This window comes from Oncorhynchus keta, chromosome 5 (genome assembly GCF_023373465.1).
Source record: "Oncorhynchus keta strain PuntledgeMale-10-30-2019 chromosome 5, Oket_V2, whole genome shotgun sequence".
NCBI classification, from domain to species: domain Eukaryota; kingdom Metazoa; phylum Chordata; class Actinopteri; order Salmoniformes; family Salmonidae; genus Oncorhynchus; species Oncorhynchus keta.
In genome coordinates, this window is record NC_068425.1 from 31,065,678 (window position 1) to 31,088,470 (window position 22,793).

Genomic DNA, 22,793 nt, shown 5'->3' on the forward strand with positions numbered 1-22,793 from the left:
CAAAGACTGTCTGTTCCTTGGTAGAAACTAATGATGTTATCATCAGACTGGCTAGAATGCTGTGTTCCTTACAGGACATCTCATCTCCACACAGGGAGAAGAGAGACCTTGGGCTAGTAGTAAATTACCTTGGGCTAGTAGTTAATTATTAGGTGGTGGACGATGTGGGAAGGCTTGTGAACTATACTGCCATTGTATCGGAGTGGAGGAAGGCCAAGTTAAAACCTATGACGTCATTTTTAGTTGTTGTAAACCTGTTGTAAATTGTACCGTGATCTGTACTCTCGAGAATAAACGCTATTGATTGATTTTGAGACTGGCCTCTGTCCATTTTATGCAAATAAGTATCTTACAAATTCTTAGGAATGGGCAGATTGTTTTAACTGAATTGGTTAATAAACACATAGGAATCAAATTCCTTTAACAAAAATGCAAATGAATGACTTAAAAATCATACAATGTGATTTTTGTTTTAGATTCCGTCTCACACAGTTGAAGTGTACCTATGATACAAATTATGCTTTGTAAGTAGGAAAACCTGCAAAATAGGCAGTGTATCAAATACTTGTTCTCCCCACTGTATGTGTACACACGCACATACACACTCCCTTGTGGGCATGTTTATATATGACTAGCAAGCATACTTATTTCTTAGTTCTAGCTAGCAAATATGGTTAACACTAACCTCTAACTAATCAGCTAGCTAGCTCCAGCCGGAGTGGAAGTTCTGCTGGCTACTTTCCCTCCATGAGGTACCAGTTAGGAAAGGAGACTTGAAACCAATCCTGCATTTACATAGGCAGCCCGATTCTGATATTTTTCCACTAATTGGTATTTTTACCAATCATATCAGCTCTTTGGGCAAAATACCAGAATTGGGATGCCTGTGTAAACGCAGCCAAAAAGCATCAGCCACATTAGCTACTAATTACATTTTACATATAAACTATTTGGGTAAATTTGGGCAAAAAAATCCAACTTGTTGCAACTTTAAGCTTTCTTGTCCTATTCAAACAGGCCAACCAAAGGTACATAACACTCACAATGTCAGTTCCTTATAACAGTTAGATGACTGACTTCTCTAAGCTTGGATACACCCCTAAGATAAATAAGACAAGATGTAGACTTCTGATTAGCCTTGGTTAGCAGTGAGTCAGACTGCTCCATGTAAATTGTTAATCAATCAGTATACTTGACATCGGCAGCTTTTTTTTGTCAAATTGGAGTTGGAGTCTGGATATTCAATTCAACGAGTCGGAATTGAGTCGACTCCAAAATCCCGGAGTCGTTCACCAAAAAAGCACTCAGAATGTTTGTGTAGAATATACCTCGTCACAACACTGTGATCTATCAATCCACTGGGCACACACACTGGTTGAATCAACGTTGTTTCCACATCATTTATGTTTCTACACCCCACTAAAGTGTCAAATGTGAAAGACTCCCAAAATGTGTGCATTTGTGAAAAAGGTTGGAAATATGTATCTAATAGTTGCTAAATGACATTCAAAAGATGGTGGTTAACAGAGTCAAACCTTAAAGGTCTGTAAATGTTTATTTTTACACTTGCCTTCAATTGTATCTAGTGTTGATCAAGGTCTAATAAACTATGGGAAATCCTCATAGGACCTTCGCATAGATAAGAGCACATTTTTTTCAGAATGTTTAGCCCCTCCCCTGAGGCTGTTCCATGCTCTATAAAAGGTGAGCCTCCATTGGCAGGCAGATCAATGAGCAGGAAGTAGTTACTATTTTTAGAGCTGTTTGAAGATGTCTATTTTAGAATGTCTTCTCCAGACATCGAGCACAGTGACACTGCTGGGGGCTCTGCTGTTTCTGCTGGCCCTTTACCGCCTCTCCTCTGGTTCCAACTCTGAGGAACAGGGGAAGCAGCCTCCAGGACCCAGGCCTCTGCCCCTGCTTGGTAACATGCTCCAGCTGGATCTCAAGAGGCCCTACCGCAGCCTCTGTGAGGTGAGAGGAAGTCCTGAGATTAAACTATGTTGTGGTTGTTGATATGATCTGTGACATTGTTTTATCTGGCTAAATATTTTCAAAATATTTGTATTTTAGCAGGTCTAAAACTTCCTGTTAGTTTCAATAGGCATGTATTGTCAAAGCAACATATTAATGTATGTTGAGTACATGGTGTTTCAACCAGTTAGCAATAGCTTTTGTCAACACAGGAGCCCTCTAAAATGTTTTTAGTTTGATTTGGCCCTACTTTCCACACTCGCTCTGAGTTTCTGAATGTTTTCAGAGAATGTTCCTCCATTAATGTTCCATTTCAGTTTTTTTTAAAATGTTAAGTGTTGTCAAATAATACAGGTGAAATGATGACCACTGTGCATTCACTCACATAATAGAGGCATTTGGCTTGAAAATCGTATCTGTCATAAATGCTAAAAGGGATTGTTTTGTGTGTTTTTATCCCTATCTTAATAGTTTTCTTGTCACAGACCAAACAACTAACCAAAATAGCTCACACATACTTTAATCCAACTTATATTGCAACAATATCACTCCTGAAGATATGTGTCAACAGAATTATACTTTATTTGTTACAGAAATGCTTCCAACAACCTTTGTTTTTATATTTACATTTCATGCATTGTTTACTTCACAGGGCGTTTCGTAACACCTGTATTGTTTTAAGTCACACACTGATCTCCACAGTCTTGTTTGGTTAACATATTTGGAATAACTTCTAGATGCTTTGAGAGCTTAGTTAAAGGGACAATCAGCAGTTCAAACAATAAAGCTTACACCCCACTACTGTTTTAGGTTAACAGCTGAGGAATGGGGCTGGAGAAATATAACCCCTCTGAAATTATAGACAAACCTATGGATGCAATGACCATCCATAATAATACAATTATAGTTTTAACCATGTTTAGAGGCTACATGTATTTATTTTTATGTTTAACAATCTCATACTTTGGGTTCTGATGGGGTATGACAGTTGAGCTAAGCTCATAAGGTATTTCTTGTTATATTCTTCAAGAATCAATAGCTATAATTAGTCATTTAAAAGTACAAAAATGGATGTACCAATGGCAGATTGACCCTTTTTAAACTGTTTTACTCTTTAGAACTCAGTGTTTATTTGTTTGTAAGCAATGTGATTCTAAACAAACACTGTATACCTTCACAACATTGTTACGGGCTAGATTGAATCCGATCGCATTTGTCCACTATGCACGTTTTAAAGGCAATGTTCCCGCATTCTCAGAGATCACGTTCACGGTAAAAGCTGCATTATGTCGGCTCAATTGGATATTACCTTTACATTCTGCATTGTCCAAATCAGCAATCGGCTTGAATCCTGGCCTAAAAGATCCTTTCATGGATGGTTAGTTCTTGCATCCATAGCGCCATCTGAGAATTTGAGTGGTTGCATTTCTCCAGCCCCATTCCTCAGCTGTTTACCAAAATAAGTGATGGGATGGATGCTTTGATGTTTGTATTATGGACTGCAGCTTTAAGATTGGTGTAAAACTCAGGAAAACATTGACAAACAGCTCGTGGAAACACCCTTGTGGTCATTGCCTGGTAAGGTAAACAATGGGCCACATGTCATTATGAGCCTAAATAGTACACTCCCAGTCAGTGTTACACGGAACCCAAACCGGCTGCGCGTGTGCTCCATCGTGCATAAATGTATTTTGTCCCCCAACGCCATCATGACACGCTGGTTAAAATATCAAAACAAACTCTGAACCAATTACATTAATTTGGGGACATGTCGCAAATCATTAAACATATTTAAGGCAATTTATCTAGTTAGCTTGCACTTGCTAGCCAATTTGTCCTATTTAGCTAGCTTGCTGTTGCTAGCTAATTTGTCCTGGGATATAAACATTGAGTTGTTATTTTACCTGAAATGCACAAGGTCCTCTACTCCTACAATTATTCCACGCAAAACGGTCAACTGAATCGATTCTAGTAATCTCTCTTCCTTCAGACCTTTTCACTTTCATAAATTAGGTGCATTACCGCCACTGACCTTGTTCGTCTTAGTCACCCACGTGGGTATAACCAATGAAGAGATGGCACTTGGGTACCTGCTTCTATAAACCAATGAGGAGATGGGAGAGGCAGGACTTGCAGGGCGATATGCATCAGAAATATAACTAATTTCTATTTTAGCCCTTGGCAAAGCAGGCACTCCTTGGAGCGCGTGAGCAGTGTGGGTGCAACAATTGAATAACATAGGTTTCTACATTTATTTTGCAATGCTCGCGCACAACATGTATTTTTATGAATTTATTTGACTTTTATTTAACTAGGCAAGTCAGTTAAGAACAAATTCTTATTTTCAATGACGGCCTACTGGGAAACAGTGGGTTAACTGCCTGTTCAGGGGCAGAACCACAGATTTGTACCATGTCAGCTCAGAGGTTTGAACTTGCAACCTTCCGGTTACTAGTCCAACGCTCTAACTAGGCTACCCTGCCTCCCCTTTTCAACATTGCCTCTCCCTAGCGTTCTCACTACTTAGAAAAATGTAATACTGTAGGGCGTCCTGAATGCCCCTATTTGTGACGGTGCTAGCAGCCACGTGAGTGCTAGCTAGCTTCCGACCAGAACGTTAGGCTAGCCAAGACCAACAACGCAAACAAACTATACAGCTACAAGTAGTGAATGGAGTTACAAACGGACTGTGCTTGCTAATAAACAAGTTAAATGTCTTACCTGTGATTACATTGTTTCCACATTTATAGAGCTCTAACTATGTGTAGCCTACTTTGACACCGGCTCCCCACAATTTCCCACTCTCCCATTCCGAATAGCCTGAAGCCACAGGCTCTTCTTGCTGGCTCTATTTCCCTACGTGGGAGCATTGCGAACCGTAGGTCGTGATTTTTGACCTGGTTACATGTACATTGAACAGCAGGTTTTCAGCATGGTTTGTTGTTTATATATAACGAAAATATATTTGACAAAGTTGTCTCTTTTACACTGGTGGTCAATGGAAAAGAATGTTTGATTTTCCCCAATTTGTGGATGTGGTCGAGGGGAATTCCATATTACGTGAATATCGACTCGGAGTATGCCTCAACCCATTTTCTCTTCAATGCTCTCATGGCCAATAGAGCTGATCATGGACTGTTGGCTCTCAGACAAACAGTAGCAATACACAATTGCATTTCTATAGTTTTTTTTGGACTAATTACAGAATACTGTTCACTGATACAATTCTTCTTTAGTAAAGCCTGAGTCCCCTTAGAAGCTTAGACATAAGGGAACGTACATGAAAACACCATACATAAGTGTACTGAACAATTTTTGGCTTATATATTAACATTATAAATGATATGTTCAGACTTGTATTAATTGATCAGACATTCAGTTGATAACTTACAATAGGCCAGTATAGCTGAAATATTGATCAACATGAACAATCATGATAAATAATGGTGACTTTTGACATAAATAGATTCTTAGAGCCATAATCCTAATATACTGTAGGCATCTGGCCTCACTACAGTGTGCAAGATCACACTGTCGTACAATGTATAACAATGTATAACACTCCTCTTCCATCTGAATGCTTGAAATAAAACTATACAAAGTAACAATGTGATATCATATCATGTAAAAGTGAATTACTTAGGCTTTAGGAAATGCCACAAACTACAGAGCTTGATGGTGAGGGGAGCGGGAGAGGAGGGGGAACCATGTACCCCGCTTCAGTCACCCACTTGGCCACAGTCAACCCCAAGATATAAGCGGGAGACAAATCCAGCTTTGACCTCCTATTTGTCAGGCCTCTCATACTGGGCAGACAGGGGTCCTGGGATGGACAGCTCACACAGCTTCCCCACATACGGTGCTGGATCAAGTGTGACCTCGTTGAAGAGGCGATCCAGGAGCCTGTCTACGTAGCTTGACATTTATTTTTTGTTGTTGTGACCAACTTGTTTAATTTGTTTTCTTCAGAGGGTTACAGGTATAAAACCAAAATGAATCCATATAAAGATAACCACGACCCATTTCCCCCTTAGTCCCCGTACCCCCCCCCCCCCTTCACTGTGGGCCAGAAAGCAAGGAAAGTAACAAAAGTTGAAATACTGTATCATTGGTTTGTATACGTGGGGCTTAGCTGAGATTGTTCTTTAGAGTCCAATATCAATATATTTGTCCTTGTCTAGTACCATTCATTCTCCCTGTTGATAATTCTAATGATGGAACTTCTAATAGTAACTGTGTCCTTTGGTTAAATGGTGAGAGTGAGGTGGTTGCCATCTTAAGAGTCAACATTTATTTCACAGCAGTGCTGCCTGCCAGCAGTAATTTTCTCTGAGAGAGGCTGTCAAGGGGCTGTCATTGTTAAGTAACATAATAGATGGAAAGCAATGAATATTTAAATTCATGCACTTCTAAATTTATTTTGTAACTTTGCCCCTTGAAGCATTTAACTGCAGGGCACTCTGACATTAGATGAATGTGTTTACCTATTTCAGGGGACACAGTGAACCGTTGGCACCAATTTCATTGTAAAATCTTTCCTTGGTGTAAAACAAACTTAAAATTTATACTTTAATGGTTTGGATTACGGGATGCCAAGGTCATATTTTTCAATTTTCTGTTCCAGTTAAAGTGTGGTTCAGATTCAATTAGATCTGTGGGCCATACTTTTTTAATGGCTAGCTCAGATATGAGCTTTCCAAAAGTTGTTTATATTATACAGATCAGTCCTTTCGGGAGCCCAGATCATGTGTTTACACATCTCATCATTGGATGGTTTGGTAGTTGCGTTTCCCACAGGACTCCATAGGCCAACATAGCTGACCTAAGTTGTAAATATAGAAAAAAACGAGTTGCCTGTAAAGTTTTTGAAAAGGGAAATCTTTCTTAAATGGATCGTGAAATGTATTTTATTTACTGTTCTGAGTTATGATACTATCAATTAGCTGATGTAGTGATCTACTCATTTGACAATGTGCTTTTGAAGTACTCAATTTTAAATATGCAATATTTAATTGTTGCACCTTCTGAAACTTTTCAACGTTTGTATTTTTTATTTTAGTGTACCTGAAATGTTCAATAGATTTTAAATGAATAACTATGACTAGGGCTGTTACGGTGACCGTATTACTGCCACACCGGCAGTCACGAGTCATGACAACAGTTAAATTCCACGTGACCGTTTAGTCACGGTAATTAGCCTTCTCATGCTGCTGACGGTCATTAGTAGCCTACCAAACATGCTAAATGACTGGTACTCAGCACTCTATTGTCCCTCTCAATACTCTGACATCACTGCAAATGTAATCGAAAAATCTATTCAAACACTTCATGAGACCTCATGAGTTCATGTTGTGCAACAGTTCTATAGGCTATGCAATTGCGTGAGAAAAAAACTCATCTTTCTATAGGCTAGGCCTACTATATTTATTGCTCAGCTTTCCTAATATTAAGCACATTCCTTCTCTTTACAACAGAAGTATAGCCTACCTGGCTGGTATGAAAATGATCCGTGGGAAAGGCATCCTTCATTTGCTATTTAAGTGCTTTACATAAATTACATAAATGTTTTACCCCTGCCCCCATTTGAGACAAATGCATAATAATGGTCCATTCTAAATCAAAACAAATGTTACACATATATATTATTTACTATATGTAAAGACAAGATTAAATCAAGAATAGTCTGCTGGGTGACAATTGGCCTATTACTTAAGAATGATATATTATCCCTTGTGAATGATGCTTAGCTTAAGGCAAGAAGCAGCCATGCCTGTTTTTAGTGATGGTTTATAATCATAATGGCACATAGGCCTATGTTAAGGTTTGTATCACAACTAAAGTGGCCAAATAACCTCTTAAAATGAAGCACATTAATTTGCGTTAAAACTGGTGCAGAGCCTAACTGGCATACATATGAAGCGCGGGAGTTTCAAGTTTGAGAGAACATTTTGCCATAAAAATGCACCTTTTACAATAAAATAAATACATGCAGAATCACATTTGCTGTCACTTTTGAGAATGTTGTTTTCCTGCTAATGGAACATTCAAGTGTATAGCCTATTGCCATGTGCACATTGCTGCGCTTATGTGAAGAAATTCTAAGGCTGCATCATGCAGCCTTAGAATTTATTAAAAATCAAAACACAGCCCAACATTTGTATGACAACCAAAGCTACATAAATAACTCTAAATGAAGCATATTGTCATGTATTGTATTGTCATGTCTTGTCCCTGTGATATCTCTTCTCTTCGTTTCCCCCTGCTGGTCGTATTAGGTTTCTTTCTCTCTCTATCCCTCTCTCTATCTTCCGTTCCTGCTCCCAGCTGTTCTTCATTCTCCTAACGACCTCGTTTACTCTTTCACACCTGTCCCCTATTTTGCCCTCTGATTAAGTCTCTATTTCTCTCTCTGTTTCTGCTTCTGTCCTTGTCGGATTCTCGTTTGCTTTGCCTTTGTTCCGTCCTGTTGTATTCTGCCTCGTCATCAGATACTGCGTGTGAGCAGGTGTCTCTATCCTCAACGGCCCGCGCCTACCCGAAGGGACCTGCAGTCTGTTGCCGCAAGCCCTGCAACTCTCCTCAACAACTAAGAGGATTTATGTTTTCCCTGTTTGGACATTTCCTGTAAAGGATTGAGGATTATGTTTTCTCTGTTTGGACTTTAATAAACTCAGTTTCTGTTAAGTCGCTTTTGGGTCCTCACTCACCAACAATAACAGAAGAATCCGACCAAGAATGGACCCAGCGACTATGGATCCTCTCTACTCTGCCGTCGAGTTCCAGGGAGCGATGCTAGGCAGACACGAACAGGAATTGTCTGCTGCTCGACATGCCGTTGAGACCCTGGCCGCCCAAGTCTCCGGCCTCTCGGAGAAGATTCACAATCTCCGCCTCGATCCACCGGTTACCTCCTGGGCTTCCGGGTCTCCGGAGCCCAGAATTAATAACCCACCGTGTTACTCTGGGGAACCCACTGAATGTCGCTCGTTCCTTACCCAGTGTGATATTGTGTTCTCACTCCAGCCCAACACTTACTCCAGGGGTACTGCTCGTATCGCCTACGTCATATCTCTCCTTACTGGACGGGCTTGTGAGTGGGGCACGGCAATCTGGGAGGCAAGGGCTGAGTGTACTAACCAGTATCAGAACTTTAAGGAGGAGATGATACGGGTTTTTGATCGTTCTGTTTTTGGGAAAGAAGCTTCCTGGTCCCTGTCTTCCCTATGTCAAGGTAATCGATCCATAACGGATTACTCTATAGAGTTTCGCACTCTTGCTGCCTCCAGTGACTGGAACGAGCCGGCGTTTCTCGCTTGTTTTCTGGAAGGTCTCCACGCTGAGGTAAAGGATGAGATTCTCTCCCGGGAGGTTCCTTCCAGCGTGGATTCTTTGATTGAACTCGCTATTCGCATAGAACGACGGGTAGATCTTCGTCACCGAGCTCATGGAAGAGAGCTCGCGTTAACCGTACCCCCCCCTGTTAACAGTGTCCCCCCTCTCCGCATCACTACCATCTTCCCCCACTGGCTCAGGTGTTGAGCCCATGCAGCTGGGGGGTATTCGCATCTCGACTAAGGAGAGGGAACGGAGAATCACCAACCGCCTCTGTCTCTATTGCGGTTCCGCTGGTCATTTTGTCATTTCATGTCCAGTAAAATGCCAGAGTTCATCAGTAAGCGGAGGGCTACTGGTAAGCGCTACTACTCTGGTCTCTCCGTCAAGTTCCTGTACTACCTTGTCGGTTCATCTACGCTGGACCGGTTCGGCAGCTTCCTGCAGTGCATTAATAGACTCTGGGGCGGAGGGCTGTTTTATGGACGAAGCCTGGGCTCGGGAACATGACATTCCTCTCAGGCAGTTAGGGGAGCCCACGGCTATGTTCGCCTTGGATGGTAGTCCTCTCCCCAGGATTCAGCATGAAACGCTACCTTTAACCCTCACTGTCTCTGGTAATCATAGTGAAACCATTTTTGATTTTTTGTTCACCTTTTACACCTGTTGTTTTGGGCCATCCCTGGCTAGTGTGTCATAATCCTTCTATTAATTGGTCTAGTAATTCTATCCTCTCCTGGAACGTCTCTTGTCATGTTAAGTGTTTAGTGTCTGCTATCCCTCCTGTTTTTTCTGCCCCCTCTTCACAGGAGGAGCCTGGTGATTTGACAGGGGTGCCGGAGGAATATCATGGTCTTCAGTCGGTCCAGGGCCACCTCCCTTCCTTCTCACCGGTCGTATGATTGTTGTATTAATCTCCTTCCGGGTACCACTACCCCACGGGGTAGACTAGACTCTCTGTCGGCTACCGAACGTAAGGCTCTCGAAGATTATTTGTCAGTAGCTCTCGACGCCGGTACCGTGGTCCCTTCCTCCTCTCCTGCCGAAGCGGGGTTCTTTTTTGTTAAGGAAGAGGACTGGACCCTGCGCCCCTGCGTGGATTATCGAGGGCTGAATGACATAACGGTTAAGAATCGTTATCCGCTTCCCCTTATGTCTTCAGTTTTCGAGATTCTGCAGGGAGCCAGGTTCTTTACTAAGTTGGACCTTCGTAACGCTTACCATCTCGTGCGCATCAGGGAGGGGGACGAGTGGAAAACGGCGTTTAACACTCCGTTAGGGCATTTTGAATACCGGGTTCTGCCGTCAGGTCTCGCTAATGCTCCAGCTGTCTTTCAGGCATTAGTGAGGGATGTACTGAGTGACATGCTGAACATCTTTGTTTTCGTTTACCTTGACGATATCCTGATTTATTTATTTTTTTTCACCGTCACTTCAGATTCATGTTCAGCACGTTCGACGTGTGCTCCAGCGCCTTTTAGAGAATTGTCTTGATGTGAAGGCTGAGAAGAGCGCTTTTCATGTCCCCTCCGTCACATTTCTCGGTTCTGTTATTTCTGCTGAAGGCATTGATGGATCCCGCTAGGTTCCATGCTGTCAGCGATTGGCCCGTCCCTAAGTCACGTGTCGAACTGCAGCGCTTTCTCGGTTTCGCGAATTTCTATCGGCGTTTCATTCGTAATTTCGGTCAAGTGGCAGCTTCTCTCACAGCCCTTACTTCTGTCAAGACGTGCTTAAAGTGGTCCGTTTCCGCCCAGGGAGCTTTTGATCTCCTCAAGAAGCGTTTTACATCCGCTCCTATCCTTGTTACACCTGACGTCACTAAACAGTTAATTGTTGAGGTTGACGCATCAGAGGTGGGCGTGGGAGCCATTCTGTCCCAGCGCTCCCATTCTGACGATAAGATCCACCCTTGCGCGTATTTTTCTCATCGCCTGTCGCCGTCGGAACGTAACTATGATGTGGCAAACCGCGAACTGCTCGCCATCCGCTTAGCCCTAGGCGAATGGCGATAGTGGTTAGAGGGGGCGACCGTTCCTTTTGTCGTTTGGACTGACCATAAGAACCTTGAGTACATCCGTTCTGCCAAACGACTTAATGCGCGTCAGGCTCGTTGGGCGCTGTATTTCGCTCGTTTCGAGTTCGTTATTTCTTATCGTCCGGGCTCAAGGAACACCAAGCCTGATGCTTTATCCCGGCTCTTCAGTTCTTCAGTAGTCTCCACTGACCCCGAGGGGAGATTCCCTGAGGGGCGTGTTGTCGGGTTGACTGTCTGGGGAATTGAGAGGCAGGTAAAGCAAGCACTTACTCACACTCCGTCTCCGCGCGCTTGTCCTAGGAACCTTCTTTTCGTTCCCGTTCCTACTCGTCTGGCCGTTCTTCAGTGGGCTCACTCTGCCAAGTTAGCCGGCCACCTCGGCGTTCGGGGTACGCTTGCTTCTATTCGCCAGCGTTTTTGGTGGCCCACTCAGGAGCGTGACACGCGTCGTTTCTTGGCTGCTTGTTCGGACTGCGCACAGACTAAGTCCGGTAACTCTCTTCCTGCTTCTGCTCCTGGCCTTGCTGGGTCTAAGTCTGTCCCCAGCCACCGCATCGCTCCTGGTCCTGCTCCTGGTCCTGCTCCTGGCCTTGCTGTGTCTCAGTCTGTCCCCAGCCACCGCATCTCTCCTGTTCCTGGTCTTAGCCTTGCTGTGTCTCAGTCTGTCCCTAGTTGTTACTCTCCTGGCCTGTTTGGTCCTGATTGCTCAAACTCTTACAGTTCTCTACCCGTGTCTCATTTTTATAATAATAATTGCACTAAGCTTCCCTCTTCATCGTTTCCCGGTACGGTCCTGAGGAGAGGAGTTGGGTTCCATCTCGGGACGTGCTGGACCGTTCGCTGATCGATGATTTCCTCCGTTGCCGCCAGGTTTCCTCCTCGAGTGCGCCAGGAGGCGCTCGGTGAGTGGGGGGGTACTGTCATGTATTGTATTGTCATGTCTTGTCCCTGTGATATCTCTTCTCTTCGTTTCCCCCTGCTGGTCGTATTAGGTTTCTTTCTCTCTCTATCCCTCTCTCTATCGTTCCGTTCCTGCTCCCAGCTGTTCTTCATTCTCCTAACGACCTCGTTTACTCTTTCACACCTGTCCCCTATTTTGCCCTCTGATTAAGTCTCTATTTCTCTCTCTGTTTCTGCTTCTGTCCTTGTCGGATTCTCGTTTGCTTTGCCTTTGTTCCGTCCTGTTGTATTGCCTCGTCATCAGATACTGCGTGTGAGCAGGTGTCTCTATCCTCAACGGCCCGCGCCTACCCGAAGGGACCTGCAGTCTGTTGCCGCAAGCCCTGCAACTCTCCTCAACAACTAAGAGGATTTATGTTTTCCCTGTTTGGACATTTCCTGTAAAGGATTGAGGATTGTTTTCTCTGTTTGGACTTTAATAAACTCAGTTTCTGTTAAGTCGCTTTTGGGTCCTCACTCACCTGCATAACACATGTAGGAGGACCTGTTTCTTTGTTAACCGTTCAACACAGAATAGCCGCATGTGTGCAAATATCCTTTCTATTTTTTTCAGCTATGTTAAATTTAATTCTTCATACTATAAAATATTTCCACGGAATTCTAAGCAAATCTTGCCTGCTGAATGAACGAGTGAGCCCACAGCCATATGGCATAGCCATAACAGGGCCTAACATAAGGACAACTCAGAGTATGCCATTCTGTTCTTCTGAAATAGACTACATTTTCTTCATGTTTCTAAAATAAATAATGTATTTATTGTGATGGTGTAGGCTATATTACATGGATTTATTAGACAAAAATGTGGATGTTCCGAATGTCTGTATTGGTGGCATGTAGTCTATGCGTGGAAGCCATGAGATGGTAAATGTGCTTATGTTAATTAACGGTTAATTACCGTGAGACCGGCAGTTATTTGTTTGACAATAACCGGCTCTTTCATGACCACAGCCCTAACTATGACTTACAGTATGTTGGGTCTGTCTTCGCAGAATTCACAGCATATCCCCTTTGCCTTGGGAAAGCTGATTTTTGTATCACAGCATTCCTAATGCGGTGGTTGCCTGGGAAGCTATGTAGACTGAGTAGATGTTTCATTTTCTAAAATGTCTCATTACAGCTTGATGATAGTGGGAAGACAAAAGGAGATGGAAAGTGAAATAATACCTCCCCACCATTATGATTAGTCCCAATGACACAAGCTACATCAACTGTAGGACAACCCACACAATGGAATAGAAGAATATGGTTGTCAGTGGTAAATTACAAGTACTATACACATGGGCAAACTTTCACTGGGGATGGGGGGGGGAAGCTTTGCCTTCACACAGCCTGTCAGCACGCTCTGTTGTCTTTGTGCAGTCCTAAATCCAGTCCGATGAACACTCCAAACAGCCTACCGACCGCATGTTCCTAAAGGACGTTGGCACGTTGTAAAACTGGGGGGGACAAAAATGCAATTTCATAATGTGGGGGGACGTATCTGAAATTGCATTTTTGTTCCCCCCCCCCCAGTTTTATCATTGGAATTTGATCAAATTGTGGCAACTGTGTGCTTTAGGGCCATGTGGACACCTCATAGTTGTCGGGAAGGCTGTTTGGAGTGTTCATCTGACTGGATTTAGGACCTTGTGGATTCCACAGAGTGGGCTAACAGGCTGTGTGAAGGCAAAACTTCTGGAAGGCTGGCTGGACCAGCACTGGAGAGTTGAGCACAATTCAGTCAGTGTGTATGTGTTCCGCTCTTTCATCGAGTTGTAAAAGGAAGCAGAACAGAAAATGGCTACTTTAGTTGACTGATATAGCTGGCAAGGTAACTGCTGTTTTAACTTTACAGAAAAAAATGAACTAACGTTTATTCGCAGTGCTGGGCTAGTATTGTAACTGACATGTAAAGTTGTCTAATGTTTCATCCCCTCTCGATTGAGGTGAATGAATAAGCTACGCTAGTGAGTAGCTACCACCGCCAGGTCAGCTCTAGTCTCTAGTTATCTGGCAGTTGCGAGGTGATGGTTATTATTACTATCTAACCACAGTGAGTTGTATTAGTCAGTATGGCAATGTAACGGTATTGATCTGTCAGTTTCCCTTGCTAATTCCCTACTTTTCACTTGACAGTCATAAATAGCTCTAAAGTTACAGGCTTCACTGTCATGGTGCACAGTAGAGGTCTGTGCAGCACTGATTTCTAAATCCTGCTCCCGCTCTTACACCCGCTACCGCAAGAACTGGTCCCAAACCTAACTGAAGTCCCGCAATGTTATTTAGGCTTATGTGAAGCAGCTCATTAGCCAGCCATGATCCCAGATATTTTGCGCCCTATAGGCAATATCAAATGCGCAAAAATAACTTAAGACATGGGCTAAATTAGCTGCGATTCTCACATGGCCCTTTCTATTACTGGGCTATATCAGGAAATATGCTAGATGTAGTTTTAAAGAGAGCAGAGTTGGAGAAACTTGCACGTTCTCTTGAACTATTTTCATAGCCTACCTTTTAGGAGTGAGAAGATTTTCAGACTGAGAAATATGGGTGATCAATATGTTGCCCTATTTCTAGGCAATGTAGTAAACTATAGCCTAATCATAGGCCTATTTAGGAAATATATTAAATTGGAAAGATAACTACCCTGTGCTTCTCCGACCACGTATACATAGGCTATAGTCTACTCTGTTTAGTTGAGATCTCGAAAGGTACTGCTACTGAACTGGAAGCAGCAAGAATGATGACAGCGACACGTGACGTTTAGCATAGTCTCATAGGTTAGCCTACCTTTTAGGAGGACAATTTGCAGGCATAGACAAATAAATGGCTATTCAATACTGAAGACCCATTGAGTGTTTTCCCCAATTGATAAAGCAACTTCGCTCGAATGTGCACTGCACACTCGATCGTATTGTCTTCATCATTTGATAAACAACGTTAAATTAACACTATAACATCCGGCATGCTGGTAAGTAGCTTGCTAGCTAAAAACCACAACGCATGAAAAGGGGTTAGTTATCAGTATCATTCTGCTTGAGCTATTTTACAGTTTGTAAACAAAGATGTATGATGACAGATTTAAAGTGTAACATATTTAAACTGGTTAAGATTATAAGAGCTACCATTGGTGTTTTTAAAATGGTCGCTTTTACCTGAAATTGAATAAAGCCAGAGGTAATGCCTGCCACATGAATCTAAGTGTTTGACATGGGGGGAAGGGACCAGTAACTTTATCAGCTTTTCCAATGTACCAGCTACAGTACTTTTTCTTACTTGGGTCAAACTGCTATGAACTGGTTACATTCAAATATCATCGAATTTGATGAAAAACATGATTGTGACTGTCCGGGACAATAAACCATGCACTTCGTCTTATTTTATGTTCTACAGCTGTCCAAGAAATATGGGTCTGTTTTCACGGTTCATTTTGGACCCACAAAAGTGGTCATCCTGGCAGGATACAAGACGGTCAAGCAGGCGCTGGTCAACCATGCAGAGGAGTTTGGGGACAGGGGCATGCTTCCTGTGTTGTATGATTTCACCAATGGACATGGTAATGTAGTATGTGAAACTTGTAATCCCGGTTAACTGTTGCATTCAACAATATTCTGTCAAGCAAGCATATTTGGAGCTATAAATATGTGACAAATATATGATTCTCTCCTGACATGATTAGTTCCTGACACCTGCACAATGTTAATTTTAAATAGGTATTCTGTTTGGCAACGGAGACTCATGGAAAGAGATGAGGCACTTTGCCCTGACAAACCTTAGAGACTTTGGGATGGGCAAGAAAGGGAGTGAGGAGAAAATCTTAGAGGAAATTCATTACCTGATTGAAGTGTTGGATAAACATGAGGGTAAGAATTCATAGGTCTGATTTTGATTTTGAAAGCAAAAAAAGGATTACATTTAAAAAATCCTTAGGTTTTCTAATTGAATTTCTGATCTTGATCTTTTTAATAGGTAAAGCATTTGACACAACCCAGCCATTGAGTTATGCTGTCGCCAACGTAATCTCCAACATTGTGTACGGCAGCAGGTTTGAATACTCTGACTCCAAGTTCCGAGCCACAGTGGATCGAGCCAATGAGAACCTACGAATTGCAGGCTCCGTTTCAGTTCAGGTACTGTACTATGTGCTCATGATGTTTACTTTGCCATTATTCTCAGAGTGAAAAACAAACTGGTCACACTTGACTAAACCAGGAAAATGTAATAGTTATTCAAATTTGTACTGGGGTACTGGAATAATAGAGGGTAATTCATGCTTAACTTTATGTTTACGGGGAGATAGTTGTACAACATGTTCCCCTGGCTGGGCCCTTGGCTGAAAAGCAGGAAGCTTTTGTTGAAGAATATTGAGAAAAACAAGAAGGAGATGGAGGAGCTGGTGAGGGGGCTGAAGGAGACTCTCAACCCTCAGATGTGTAGAGGCTTTGTGGACTCGTTTCTCGTCCGAAAGCAGACCCTGGAGGTATGAAATCTCACTACAGTTAAAAACATCTAAATTAAAAACAAGATAACTCATGTAAAACATATGGTGTCCGTAAAATATATAGGTTCAGAACGTTTGTGAAACAGCACAGTTAGAAATATATGGCAAATATAAATCAAGCTGAATGGTCTTCAGAGATAGATGGGTGGGGTTGAGGGTAGCTGAAGGATGGGAATAAATACAAACAAAAGATAACTATTGTACAGTGGGGCAAAAAAGTATTTAGTCAGCCACCAATGGTGCAAGTTCTCCTACTTAAAAAGGCCTGTAATTTTCATCATAGGTACACTTCAACTATGACAGATGAAATGAGAAAAGAAAATCCAGAAAGTCACGTTGTAGGATTTTTAATGAATTTATTAGCAAATTATGGTAGAAAATAAGTATTTGGTCACCTACAAACAAGCAAGATTTCTGGCTCTCTCAGACTTGTAACTTCTTCTTTAAGAGGCTCCTCTGTCCTCCACTCTTTACCTGTATTAATGGCACCTGTTTGAATTTGTTATCAGTATAAAATACACCTGTCCACAACCTCAAACAGTCACACTCCAAACTCCACTATGGCCAAGACCAAAGAGCTGTCAAAGGACACTAGAAACAAAATTGTAGACCTGCACCAGGCTGGGAAGACTGAATCTGCAATAGGTAAGCAGCTTGGTTTGAAGAAATCAACTGTGGGAGCAATTATTAGTCAATGGAAGACATACAAGACCACTGATAATCTCCCTCGATCTGGGGCTCCACGCAAGATCTCACCCCGTGGGGTCAAAATGATCACAAGAACGGTGAGCAAAAATCCCAGAACCACATGGGGGGACCTAGTGAATGACCTGCAGAGAGCTGGGTCCAAAGTAACAAAGCCAACCATCAGTAACACACTACGCCGCCAGGGACTCAAATCCTGCAGTGCCAGACGTGTCCCCCTGCTTAAGCCAGTACATGTCCAGGCCCGTCTGAAGTTTGCTAGAGAGCATTTGGATGATCCAGAAGAAGATTGGGAGAATGTCATATGGTCAGACGAAACCAAAATATAACTTTTTGGTAAAAACTCAACTTGTCGTGTTTGGAGGACAAAGAATGCCGAGTTGCATCCAAAGAACACCATACATACTGTGAAGCATGGGGGTGGAAACTCCATGCTTTGGGGCTGTTTTTCTGCAAAGGGACCAGGACGACTCATCCGTGTAAAGGAAAGAATGAATGGGGCCATGTATCATGAGATTTTGAGTGAAAACCTCCTTCCATCAGCAAGGGCATTGAAGATGAAACGTGGCTGGGTCTTTCAGCATGACAATGATCCCAAACACACCGCCCGGGCAACGAAGGAGTGGCTTCGTAAAAAGCAATTCAAGGTCACTGCTCTAGAGGAGATCTGCATGGAGGAACGGGCCAAAATACCAGCAACAGTGTGAAACTTTGAAGACTTACAGAAAACATTTGACCTCTGTCATTGCCAACAAAGGGTATATAACAAAGTATTGATAAACTTTTGTTATTGACCAAATATTTATTTTCCACCATAATTTGCAAATAAATTCATTAAAAATCCTAGTGTGATTTTCTGGATTTTTTTTCTCATTTTGTCTGTCATAGTTGAAGTGTACCTATGATGAAAATTACAGGCCTCATCTTTTTAAGTGGGAGACCTTGCACAACATTATCTAGTTGTAGATTATCTACAACTCTGAGCAAGGTTTGAGAAATGATGGTTTTAGTCAAATATTATCTCTTGTGGTCAATTTGCAGTCTACAAATGTATATGTAATTATATTCCAGCCGTCCGCTCGGGAATTAAAATAAATAAATAAATATACGCCTGCGTGTGAATCTAGTTGATGATCCCTGGTCTATGCCATGGAAACAAATATTTTCTCCCCTTTTTTAAAATGCTTTTTCTGTGTTTTTCTGTATGCATAAGGAATCTGGCAACAAGAACTCTCACTACCATGACAACAACCTGATATCCTCTGTGAGAAACATTTTTTCTAATGGTACTAACACCACAGGGACAACGCTACGCTGGGCTTTGATGCTAATGGCTAAGTACCCTCTTATACAGGGTAAGTATCAATGTGCACACAGACACACACTGTTGTACAGATATTGCTTCAAGTGATTAGTGATGCAAGACAATCAAGGTTTTACTTGCTGGGAACATTTCCCACTTGAACCACAGGCCAGTTTAGTTTGTTTCAATTGCTTGAACACTGAATGAAGCTGTAGTCCACATGAATGAAACAACCGGTTATATATATATATATATATGGAGTTGTACTATGGTGTGGTAATAAAGGATAGAGGACAACAGGTTCATAACTTGAGGGAGAGCAGTGGAGCAAAAACCCAGAAGGAAGCAGTGATCGGAGTAGAATACTCAATTATAATCTTTGTTCTAATAATAAATATAAAATATTTTTTAAACTAGTCTACAAAAAGTAATTAGAAATATTCTCAAAAAAATCCACTTCCAAAAACAACATCCTTCCATGTTGATCAGATAATGCACTTTCCCCACGGTCTAGCTTGACTTTCCCCACGGTCTAGCTTGACTTTCCCCACGGTCTAGCTTGACTTTCCCCACGGTCTAGCTTGACTTTCCCCACGGTCTAGCTTGACTTTCCCCACGGTCTAGCTTGACTTTCCCCGCGGTCTAGCTTGACTTTCCCCGCGGTCTAGCTTGACTTTCCCCGCGGTCTAGCTTGACTTTCCCCGCGGTCTAGCTTGACTTTCCCCGCGGTCTAGCTTGACTTTCCCCGCGGTCTAGCTTGACTTTCCCCGCGGTCTAGCTTGACTTTCCCCGCGGTCTAGCTTGACTTTCCCCGCGGTCTAGCTTGACTTTCCCCGCGGTCTAGCTTGACTTTCCCCGCGGTCTAGCTTGACTTTCCCCGCGGTCTAGCTTGACTTTCCCCGCGGTCTAGCTTGACTTTCCCCGCGGTCTAGCTTGACTTTCCCCGCGGTCTAGCTTGACTTTCCCCGCTGTCTAGCTTGACTTTCCCCGCTGTCTAGCTTGACTTTCCCCGCTGTCTAGCTTGACTTTCCCCACTGTCCATTTTGTTCCAACCTTCCAGCTTGGACAGGTGTATATTTTGTGTGTGCAGTTTTTCTCATTCATGTATAAGCATTTTATTTGGAACAATGTTTTAGATTTTCAAAAGTGTACACATGACAGTGCTGTTTTTCATAACACTAAATGCATTTTCTAAATGTACACTGAACAAAAATATGAACGCAACAATTTATAGAGGCCGTTATATCCTGTCTATTGATGGTGATAGTGTCACGCCTGCTCACTCCTTCCTGCAATCAACGTCGCTGGTCTACTCTCACCGGTCCTGGCAACCCACATTGCGCATAGCTGCTCCCATCATTAAGCCCACCTGGACTTCATCACCACCCTGATTACTCTCCCTCCTTATAGCCCTCACCCATCCCAGTCATCAGGCAGTACTGGTTCTGTTTTCATGTCCTGATGCCGATCTTGTTTTGTATTCGCTATGTTGGTTATTATTAAACTCACCATCTGCACCTGACTTGGTGTTAGTTGGTATTTGTTGAGACATTATGCATTGAATGTTGAGATTACCATCTTGTTCTATGACAAATTATACTGTTTGATAGTTAATTTAGTGACAGGTTTTGATCGGGTTAATGCATTTTGCCAGGGAAATGTGGTGTTTTGGCAAACACTTTTTTTGTTTGCATTATCCCTGTTTTGAGGGATGTGTTCAAACAATCCAGAAACTAACAGTTTTGTTGGACGTGATTTACACAATTTACTTATTGTGTAGCTGTTGACTACAAAAAGGTGGTATGTATTAAGTGAGAACATTGAACTGTGCAGAAAAGGTAACTGTTTTGGTATGTAGGTTAAGGTATAATTCCCAGCTTAATTCAGTTATCAAGCCATCTTGTAAAAATTATAAAATGCCCAGGGTAAAGATTAAGATGACATTTTCTGAGGGTAGTAACTTTGGTCCTCCCTCCTTTCTGTCTCAGACCGGGTCCTGGAGGAGATCAGCAGCGTCATAGGAAGTCGTCAGCCCTTAGCAGAGGACAGGAAGAACCTGCCCTACACTGATGCAGTGATCCATGAGACCCAGAGACTGGCCAACATTTTACCCATTGCCATCCCCCACACCACCAGCCGAGACATCACCTTCCAGGGATATTTCATCAAGAAGGGGACGCTTGTGTTTCCTCTACTGACGTCTGTCCTACAAGACGGAAGCGAATGGGAGAGCCCACACACCTTTAACCCCGCCCACTTTCTGGATGAGGAAGGTCGATTCACCAAGAGGGATGCCTTCATGCCCTTCTCTGCAGGTGAGTTCCACTGTTTCTGTATCCATACTGACTGGGTAAGTGAATCCTTCTATGGTACTCTAAAATGAAGAGTTTGGGGAATTGCTTTGACCCAGAGAGTTTATGGTATAAAATGTGTGTACATTTTTGACATATTTATATGTGAACTATAGGAATCTATGTAAACCTAATTGTTATGTTGTCTACCTCATTTTATCTTCTTCCAGGTCGTAGGGTGTGTCTGGGGGAGGGTCTGGCCAGGATGGCACTCTTCCTCTTCTTCACCTCCCTCCTGCAGCGCTTTCATTTCTCTCCTCCTCCTGGAGTAACAGAGGATGATCTGGACCTCACACCATCCGTGGGGTTCACCCTCAACCCTTCACCTCACCAGCTCTGTGCTGTGAGCCGGGTCTGAGATGAGTCTGGGCCTAATGTATATTATACATGACTTATTATACATGAACAAATGCTCCACTTTAGACAAACATGCTGAAATGGGTTACCTCACCGGCTGTGCTGTGAACCAGGTCTGAGATGAGTCTGGGCCTAATGTATATTATACATGAACAAATGCTCCACTTTAGACAAACATGCTGAAATGGGTTACCTCACCGGCTCTGTGCTGTGAACCAGGTCTGAGATAAGACCAGTCCCTCAATGGTTTTGGTTTAATTTGATTGCTCTACAATCCAACAATGTAATTGATTGATACAAAGCACTGCTATTATGTATGTACAGAATGCAATTGTTTTTGCTTGCTGTCCTGCCTTGTCTGGGACTGGACAGCTGTTGCTAAGTAAAGTCAATCATTTTTCTAGCTAATGTTATCAGTAGTTGATATCTATATCTATACCTACCCTTGTGGGCATGTTTTTATGTGACTAGCAAACATACTTAGCCAGATCTGCTAGCTAGAACAATGACTAACCATAAGCTCCAGCAGGAGTGGAACTGCTTTCACTCCATGAGCGGTTCTAGTTATGGAAGGAGACTTGAAACAAAGAAAGACTGCATTGACACATGAAACCCAATTTGGATATTTTTCCACTGTTTAGTCTTTTGACCAACCATATCAGCACTTTTGCCTACAATTGGACAAAAGACCAGAATTGGGCTGCCTGTGTAAAAGCAGCCAAAAGGTCTCACTTAAAGTGAAGTTGTTTACAAACTGTTCGCTAGCTGGTGGCTAGTTTAAGCTACTCCTTGTCCATTGATATTAGCTAGTGGTAAGCTCTAGCCACATTAGCTACTGTACTAATGTGTATGTATGTATGTATGTATGTATGTATGTTCCATATGTATTGCTAATCAATAATACAGTTGAGTGTGCTTGACATCGGGACCAGTTTGTCAAATTCTGGTCCATTTAGTCAACTTGGGGTTCGGAATAGAATATAATTTGAATTACTGTCTGTGCTCAGTGGGAACCAATCACTGTGCAGCAATGAAACATTTTCAACTTGTAGATTTCACCAAAACATTTAATAAAGTCTTAAAGTGGAACGGACAGTATTTTAGCAACATGAAATGGTATTAACATCTGTTCATATACACCCCCAGGAAGAATATGACATCTTTTCGTTTATATCTTCAGACAGGTGAGCACTTAGATATGGTCATTTTCATCATAAATTCATAAAATGTTTGGGAATGACGTATAGTAAGGCATTTGTGTGAATTCTATAGCAATATAAAGCTGCCGTGCTT

At 42.4% G+C, this 22,793-nt stretch overlaps 1 protein-coding gene across 2 annotated transcripts; it reads left to right on the forward strand.

Annotated features, from left to right (window-relative positions):
- The first annotated feature begins 1,482 nt into the window (after nt 1-1,482).
- Nucleotides 1,483-22,746, forward strand: LOC118382166 (cytochrome P450 2K1-like). 2 transcript variants are annotated; one of them, XR_008137045.1, is made up of 9 exons: nt 1,483-1,974; nt 15,677-15,839; nt 15,997-16,146; nt 16,253-16,413; nt 16,584-16,763; nt 18,703-18,844; nt 20,781-21,107; nt 21,314-21,613; nt 21,720-22,746. XR_008137045.1 is itself a non-coding variant. In XM_052519584.1 (8 exons), exons 1-8 carry the CDS (start codon nt 1,771-1,773, stop codon nt 21,499-21,501), a joined length of 1,515 nt encoding a protein of 504 aa, XP_052375544.1. In that variant the 5' UTR covers nt 1,483-1,770; the 3' UTR covers nt 21,502-22,746. The 2 variants fall into 2 exon arrangements, 1 of the variants encoding a protein (XP_052375544.1); XM_052519584.1 differs by having other exon boundaries at nt 21,314-22,746.
- Nucleotides 22,747-22,793: the final 47 nt, after the last annotated feature.

What these genes read in the sequence shown, in the direction of transcription:
- LOC118382166 (XM_052519584.1), top strand. Translation starts at nt 1,771, where the DNA reads ATGTCTATTTTAGAATGTCTTCTCCAGACATCGAGCACAGTGACACTG. An exon ending in CCTACCGCAGCCTCTGTGAG is followed by an intron (nt 1,975 to 15,676) that starts GTGAGAGGAAGT and finishes TATGTTCTACAG; the next exon opens with CTGTCCAAGAAATATGGGTC. An exon ending in TCCGAAAGCAGACCCTGGAG is followed by an intron (nt 16,764 to 18,702) that starts GTATGAAATCTC and finishes TGTATGCATAAG; the next exon opens with GAATCTGGCAACAAGAACTC.